The 8443-nt window shown below is 40.4% G+C and overlaps 1 protein-coding gene across 1 annotated transcript in view; it reads right to left on the bottom strand.

Moving 5' to 3' along the window:
• Positions 1 to 494: 494 nt before the first annotated feature.
• Positions 495 to 8443, bottom strand: part of LOC140732365 (elastase-1-like) — a 29969-nt gene continuing 22020 nt past the window's right edge. Inside the window, exon 8 of the mRNA XM_073054939.1 lies at positions 495 to 625. Coding sequence (XP_072911040.1) covers positions 599 to 625 — 27 coding nt within the window. The 3' untranslated portion in view covers positions 495 to 598. The remainder of the gene's footprint in view (positions 626 to 8443) is intronic.

Raw genomic sequence — 8443 nt, 5'->3', positions numbered from 1 at the left:
GGAAAATAATCAAAGCTGGGCATTTAGAGCAATAATAATAATTATTTCTCTTTTGAGGAATCCTTAATTGGGAGCCTAAGCATTGCACAAATTTCTCACAGAATCAGATTTACTATTTTGGTGACCTAAGCTAATAAAGGACAGTGGAAACCTAGACTGTCAAATGTGGAATTGAAGGTGTTGCTAGCAGCCAATAGTGAGAACCTCTGTTTAGTGGATATATTATTGTGCAGTGTGACAGATCCTTACAAAAGTCCTTTTGTTCGAAGTACACTCTGTACTGCATTAGCTTAATGCAGCTGGTGTCAGCAGGCAATGTCATAATTGAACAAATGACCCTTTCCTATAATTTAACCCTGAACTGAGTCATATGGAAAGCAGTTTCTTAAGACAGCGTTGCCACATAGTCATAATAGAATTCACATGAGCTTTTTTTTAGCTAATTAATATCACAAAAGCAAAGCATTAACAGAGAAACTAAAATCAATACAGAGTGAATCTGCTAATACCACTTTATTGACAATTTCAAATTAAAATATACAAGTGTATATTTCACGTTTCTGCTTGACATCACAGTTGATAGCATGTAGGAATTGTCTTAACCGCCACCATTTCGTTCCATAGTCTGAAAGGAAGGAAAAATATTTTAGGAATTGATGTCAGGTTTGCAGTTGAGTGCTAAAAATGGCAAAAGCTATAGTGAAAGATAAAAACAAAATTCTAAACAGTCCTTCCGTTTCACTGTTCTCGGGTGTGGAATCAGGATGAGGACCTTGAAGGTTCAGCTTCTTTTCAACAAAAACTAACCTTATTTTCACGTTGCACTTATAACACAGTCATGTCAAGCCACATCAAAGTACAAAAAAAAACCATGTAACCTAGGTAAAGAAACTTTGGAGTGGGTGATCATAGCCGGTGTGGTGAACTAGATATACCTGTCTGACTGCTCCTGTGGCTCCTCCCACAGACCCTGCTGACTGCTCCTGTGGCTCCTCCCACAGACCCCTGTATAAAGGCGACTGTGGGCTGCTGCTCTCCCTCATTTTCCCCAGGATGTAGTGCTGTTTATTCTTCCAGTCAATAAAAGCCAATATCTCACTTCCTAAGTCTCAGCGTGAGTTATTGATGGTGCATCAGCCGGCTGAAGGAGTTAAGTTTTCAGGAGTTTAGGAAGAGAAACATGAAGAGGTAGTAAGGAAAGATATACCAGAATCTAGGTTATTGGCACCTGAAAGAGTGGCTGCTTATCGCAGTTTGAAGTAGAAACATAGAAACATAAAAAATAGGTGCAGGAGTAGGCCATTCGGCCCTTCGAGCCTGCACTGCCATTCAGTATAATCATGGCTAATCATCCAACTCTGAACCCTGTACCTGCTTTCTCTCCATACCCCCTGATCCCGTTAGCCACAAGGGCCATATCTAACTTCCTCTTAAATATGGCCAATGAACCGGCCTCAACTGTTTCCTGTGGCAGAGAATTCCACAGATTCACCACTCTCTGTGTGAAGAAGTTTTTCCTCATCTCGGTCCTAAAAGGCTTCCCCTTTATCCTTAAACTGTGACCCCTCGTTCTGGACTTCCTCAACATTGGAAACAATCTTCCTGCATCTAGCCTGTCCAATCCCTTTAGAATTTTATACGTCTCAATAAGATCCCCCCTCAATCTATGAATGCCAAGTGTGTGTGAAGGGGGTTTCTTCTTTTTTCTTTGTTACTGTGTATGTAATCAAAATGGCTTCTTTGTTTTGTTAAAAGCAGGAATGCTTCTTTGTTGCGAGAGTGCTGGAAGCTTGTTTGGGTTAAAATTTACTGATAACGAGAATTGTATTCCTTTGTAAACCAATTGGGATTAATGTTGTTCTTTCTTCTGAGTCTGTAAGCTATTGTTGGCGGGCTTTTGGGGAGATCGGCGTGAGGGTTTGAGAGAGAGAGGACACGATGCTGTAAGCTGGGTGAGGAACGGACCCCAAGCGGGGGTCCAAGGCCAGGAGGTACTCCGAGGAGAGGAGATAAAGCTAGATGTGCTTGGTTGACCACCGGGTGGTCCTGAGCAGCGAGTCGAGGAGTTCGGAGGGGATCGAATGGTGGCCAGAAGACTTCAGTAATTGAGCTCCAATGGTTGTGCATGAAGTGGTTTGGACTTCGATAAGTTTGGTGCCTTTTCTTTATTGTTTTTCCTTCATATATACTGTATCGTTATTAATCACTTAGTTATAGTAACCTTTATAAATTGTACTCATTTAATCGCATATGGTGTACTGTCTGTTTTTGGGTGAGGCGGGGACATCACACAGCATCCACACCAGCTGATTACCCAGTTTGGCGGGGCCGAAGGCTGCTCCCCCTAGACGAGAACGAGCTGAGCGAGCCTGAGGCGACCCGAGGGTTACGTATGCAAGAAAACTACATGAAGCTACATATAGCATGGAGAAACAGTTGTATATCATAATGATAATTATACAAATGCCTTTTACATTTTCAATAATGTGCTTCATTTGTATTTCATTTTCAATGCTTGTAAGGTAGATGTCCACCTGTCAGTCTCTGCTCATACCAGCCTCAAATTCCAAGGCAGCAATGGATTTAATTGCCCTTCCTTTCTAATGGAGTTTCCTATTCTTATTGATAATCTTTTGTTGTCTATAAGTTACAGATTTGTTAGTTATCTAGAGCACAAGGCAGACATTTTATGTAAAACGTCATCTAGTAGTTTCACTCAAAAAATATCATAGGGCATAGAGACAGAATTTGGCCATTCGGCCGATTGAGTCTTCTCTGCCAATCAATCATGGCTGATTTATTTTGTTCTCAACCCCATTCTCCTGGCTGCTCCTCATAACATTTGAAGCCCTTAGTAATCAAGAGCCTATTAACCTCTGCTTTAAATATACTCAATGACTCCAATAGGCATTCCCAGTTTGAGTTATTTTTTAATTTTAATTTAGCCCCATTAATGATGGATAAATATGTACGGCGTGAACAAAATTATCCAACTTCAGAATGATGAAGAAGCAAAAGTGCTTTCCAAAAATGTTGACTTTTGTGGCTACAGTGTCATACAAAGTTTCCTGATCTTTGGAGAAGAGCCAAACTGCTCTTCATTGCATTTCCATCCCCCAACCTTGTTGAAAGAGGCTTCAGTGCAGTGAACCACGTACTCACAAAAAACAAAAACTGCCTGGACATTGTCACATGTGGGGACTTGAGGCTTTTGCTGTCACAATTTGAACCAAATATTTCAACTCTTGCTAAATCAGGGTATTTTTACCCTTGCAGTTTTTTAACTCGGCCCACAAGGATTCTACATCTTCTGATCCTATGTCACTTCTTTTTAAGGATATGATTGCATTTTTTTACCACCATACTCCTTCTGCCCACCTGCAGGTCTTTTCAATAGGATGTGTATCCTTGGATGTTTTGTTCTTAGCTGAGATTTTCTTTCATCCACGACTCTACGATGCCCACAATGTTATATCTGCCAATTTCTAGCTGTGCTTTAAGCTCACCTACCATGTTTCATATACTGTATGCATTCAAATATAACACATTCAATCTTGTATTCACCACCCTTCTCAATTTTGGCTCCATGTTGCCTGGAGTTAAGTTCTTATCTCTTTCTTAACTTATTCATTATTCTGGAGTATATTACAGGAAAATTTGGCAGCAAATTTATGCACTGCAAATTGTCATAATCAACAATGTGTAAATAAACTTCAGTGATGCTGGTTGAGGAATAAATATTGCCCATGAAGGCAATTTCTTCTAGATAGTGCCAAGCAATCTCATACAGTATATCATGAAAAGAAACTCAAAGGAGAATAAAAGTTGAGATAAGACCATAAGACATAGGAACAGAATTAGGCCATTTGGCTCATTGAGTCTGCCATTCGATAATGGCTGACTTACTTTCCCACTCAACCCCATTCTCCTGCCTTCTCCCCAAAGCATATGAAACCTTTACTAATCAAGAACCTATCAACCTCTGCTTTGAATATACCCAATGCACAGCCATCTGTGGCAATGAATTACACAGATTCACCAACCTCTGGCTACATAAATTCATCCTTAGTTCTGTACTAAAGGATGTCCTTCTATTCTGAGGCTGTTCCTTCTAATTCTAGACTCCCCCACTATTTGAAACATCCTCTCGTGTCCGCTCTATACAAGCCAATCAGTATCAGGACTGTGGAACATTGCCACTGGATTGAAAATTGACTGGATAGGTTAGTATGTGTGACAGCAACAATCACATCATAGAGATTAGAAATGCCCTTGCCTTTTCAATGTCCATACCATTGTAACACATGAGCAAACTAAGTGACTTTGTAGGGAAATGCTGTGCCTTAAAGAGGGGAAAGACCACTACAAATGTGAGCAACACCCACAAAATGCCAGAGGAACTCAGCGGGCCAGGCAGCATCTATGGAAAAGAGTACACACTGGACCTTTTGGGCTGAGACCCTTTATCAGGACAAATGTGAGTCTGGGGTCTGCAAGCATACAGTTCATTCCTAGAAACCACTGGTGTATTCAGACCTGGTAGCATAGCAGTTAGTGTGATGTTACTGCAGCACCAGTGACCGGGGTTCTATTCCGCATCTCTCTGTAAGGAGCTTGTATGTTCTCCCCGTAACCGTGTGAGTCTCCTCCCAGATTCCAAAGACATATTGTTTTGTAGTTTAGTTGGTCATATGGGTGATAATTGGGGTGGTGCAGGCTCATTGGACATGAGGGGTATGTTAACGTGCTGTATCTCTGAAGTAAGTAAATAAATAAATAATCAGCATGGTAGTCACTACTGATAAACTTTAAGACAAGTAGTCATCCTGCAAGGTTCTTGCTGAAGCAAGTGTCAATCTTGGATATTTTTGTTAGTGGAAGAGATTCCAATGAGAGGTCATAGATGGAAGATAAGGGAGATATAATTTAAAGCTGATGTGAAGAGAAATTCCTATTCTAAGTGGTGAAGAATTTTCAGAATTGTATGTCCAGAGGTCATATCACTGGAGGATTTTAGGAAGTAGGTACATTTCGGAAAGATCAGGGAATTGAAGGCTATTTGGTGCAGAAGAGGAGTTGTGGCCTGAGGCAGATCAGCCATAATACAAGGACACAATGAGAAAGCTTTAAGTGATATGGTCAATTATATGGGAAGGATAATATTGATGGGAAATGTCTGTGATGCTTTTACATAATCCACAAGAGACACAATCTATTAGCTGCATGGTAATCCATTATTATCCGGTGGGTCTGCAGAAGCTCTTGGCACAATATGAAAATCTTCTCTTATACAGCACCAGTTGAGATGGGTGTGGCCTATTTGATGTCTGTCACAATTTATACCCTTACATCATTTGTGAGGAAGGAGCTCTGGAATATGGGAAAAATGAGCCATACATGATGGTGCACCAAAGTAATTGGGCTACCCCATTAGTGCTGATTCTAAAACAGACATAAATGGATGTTTATAAAGGAAGTCACACAAATCAGCACTATCGAGGATGAGCAGTGTCTGCCACCTACTTCATAAGATTTATTTGCAGAATTATCAGATTTTAGAAATTTTAACGAGGGACTTCTCTCTCATGCTGATGTACAACTTAATGTAGATTCAAGACATCGATCTACATGTCCATGAATGTGCACAAGGCAGGATGTAAACTTAGATCACATTACCACACCAGATTAAGTCAGCCCCAAAATTCCTTCGATCCATAATGGACAAAGTACTGCAAAACGTTTATACAACATAAGTATACCAAGATCTTTATGTCACCAGGATAACATCCACTCAGTCTGAACAAGGACGTTGAAGTTTCTGAGGAAAATACTTGGTAGGTTACTGAATTACCACGTCTATCTGAAATACAACATCTGGGGGTTTAAATGTCCAGAAGTTGCCTGTCTGAGCTTCGACAAGAATAGTTGAAGACTTGTCCAAGAGAAGATAGAAAGCATATTTGAATGCCAGAGGGCTAACGAATGTTTCTTCCTAGAAGTGCTACATTACCTGGAATTTTTGCTAAATTGAAAAGTATATTTTGCCTCAATTCCACAAATTGTTAAAAACGATGAAGTGTAATAGCAGTGATGTGATGTGCAGTCTGTTACAGGAACCATCACTGTCTACAGCTATTGAGTGGCTGCCACGTTGAGGAATCAGGCCCTGAGCTGGCAATTGCCTTAGGTGAGACAAATTAGGCAAAACCGGAATATGGTCTGCTACTTTAAATTGAATGTGCAAGTATGTAAGAAGCTGCAGAGGGCAGTGGACTCAACCCAATACATCACAGGCACATCCTCCCCACCCTGTTAGTATACAGGAAGGCAACAACTATCATCAAAGATCCCAAATCATACAATTTTCTGGCTGCTCCCATCGGGCAGAGGTACAAAAGACTGAAGTCCTGCACCACCAAGTTCAAGAACAGCTACCTGCCTTCAACCAGTTGGTTCTTAAACAAACTGGCAAAACCCCAATCACTGTAGTTTAGTGACTCTCTGAATACTAAAATAGTCCTCTTTGCACTAAAATGGAGTTTTTCCCTTCTGATTGTGCTTTCTTGTTAAAAAAAAACTGTGTATAATTTATGTTTCTTTTATTTAGAGATACAATATGGTAACAGACCCTTCCAGTCCAACAAGCATGCAAAATCCAATTACACCCATGTGACCAATTAGCCTACTAACCAGTACATGTTTGGAATGTGGGAGAAAACCGGGAGAAGTCCACGCGGTCACTTGGAGAACATACAAAATCTGACAGACAGCGGTGAAATTGAACCCTGATCACTGGTGCTGTAATAACCACAGTGTTACTATGCCACCCCAATTTATGTTTAACTTAAGCTTTATGCTGCTTATACGATGCTGTGTGCCTGTCATGTTGCTGCTAGTAAGCTTTTCATTGCACATGTGCAAGCGCACATAAAAATTAATACAATATCATCGAAATATGTCACCTTTCCTTCATCACCTCTTTATGTAAGACCAGGAACCCCCTCCCAACAACACTGTGGGAGAACCTTCACCACAGTGGTTTAAGAAGAAGAAGAGAAAAAAGATGAACTCCCAGTCTCTCGATCTAAATTGCCATGCCCTTTGCACTTTGTTTGTCTACTGACATTGAATTTCCTCAGTAACTGCAACAATATATTCTGCATCGTATTCTTTTTACTACCTGGATGTAATCATATCTGGCATGATCTACCCAGATAGCATGCAAAACACAGCTTTTCCCTGTATTGCTCTACATAAAAAACTAATTACCAATTGTCCGAAATGTATTTTTTTGGGGTGGATTCAATTTCAGAAGTATGTTGTTAGCAAGAATTTGCACCTGGTCATGGACCGTAAATAGCTGGTGGCAATCTTCAGACTGAAGTTGTCTATTCTGATAATGGCTGCTGTGTGACTGCAAAAGTGGCCTATCCTGTCATTACAACCAGAATGGTCCCAAAGGTCCCGCATCTTGAAGTAGCCCCTTGCTGGTAATCTTTCACATTCTCCTCCCAGTGGTGCAGTCACGTTCCCGAACTCTTAATTCTACCTCTCCAATTATAACCACTTCAGTATTTCTTCTTGCACTGTATCCAGTTGCACGACCATATTTTTCACCATTCCATTGTTTAGCACGTGTTGCTCTATTTATGATTACCGCATATACCGTTTACTCTGCCAGCTTCGCACAAGCAAGGAATTTCATTGCACCCTGGTGTATATAACAATAAGCTAAACTGAATCTGAATCTGAATTTCTCTAGGCATCAATTTTCATAGCAAGACCTAATTTGAGTAGGGAATTATTCAATTGCAAGTTGTTGACAATGATGCAATGATGCAGCTGGGAGCAGTAATTGTACTGCTTAATGCCAAGTGTGTGAGTATATCATCTCAGGGTGGGGTGAACTGGAGTAAAAACACCTATCAGAATGAGAAAGGGAAATAAAAGTCTGTGTTACTTGGAATTTTTTCCAAGTCTGAGCAGAATACTGTGTGCCCTTTTTCCACAAGTTGCTGTGTGAAGCAGAGTTTTGATAGTGTGCTGCCAGGGTTGCCCTGGTAACCCCAGTGTAGATGAAGCCTTCTTGTTAATAAATTAATGAGGAGAATTCGAGGGAGAGTGAAAACAAATAACAGAGTTATTGCGGAATCTTAAAACTGAAAGGAGAATGTTGAGCAGATTAAGAAGTATCCGTGAGAGAGAAAAAATTAGCATTACAGATGATGTATAACTTGAGAGGAGAACTGGTCAGTTCTGATTAAAATAATCTATCTGAAAATAATTGAATGCAAATTGAGTATCTATTCAATCTGCAAGGGTGACCCAGAGCTTTTATTTGCCCTATCACTTTAATTCTAAAATGCATTCGCAGTCTGGCGTCTGTCTTTGTACTCACACACTATTCTAGATAAGTTCAGAGTAAGCCCAAGAAATTGCACCT

The sequence above is a fragment of the Hemitrygon akajei genome, chromosome 1 (assembly GCF_048418815.1).
Source record: "Hemitrygon akajei chromosome 1, sHemAka1.3, whole genome shotgun sequence".
In the NCBI taxonomy this organism is placed as follows: domain Eukaryota; kingdom Metazoa; phylum Chordata; class Chondrichthyes; order Myliobatiformes; family Dasyatidae; genus Hemitrygon; species Hemitrygon akajei.
This window is presented reverse-complemented; position numbering and strand designations above follow the sequence as displayed.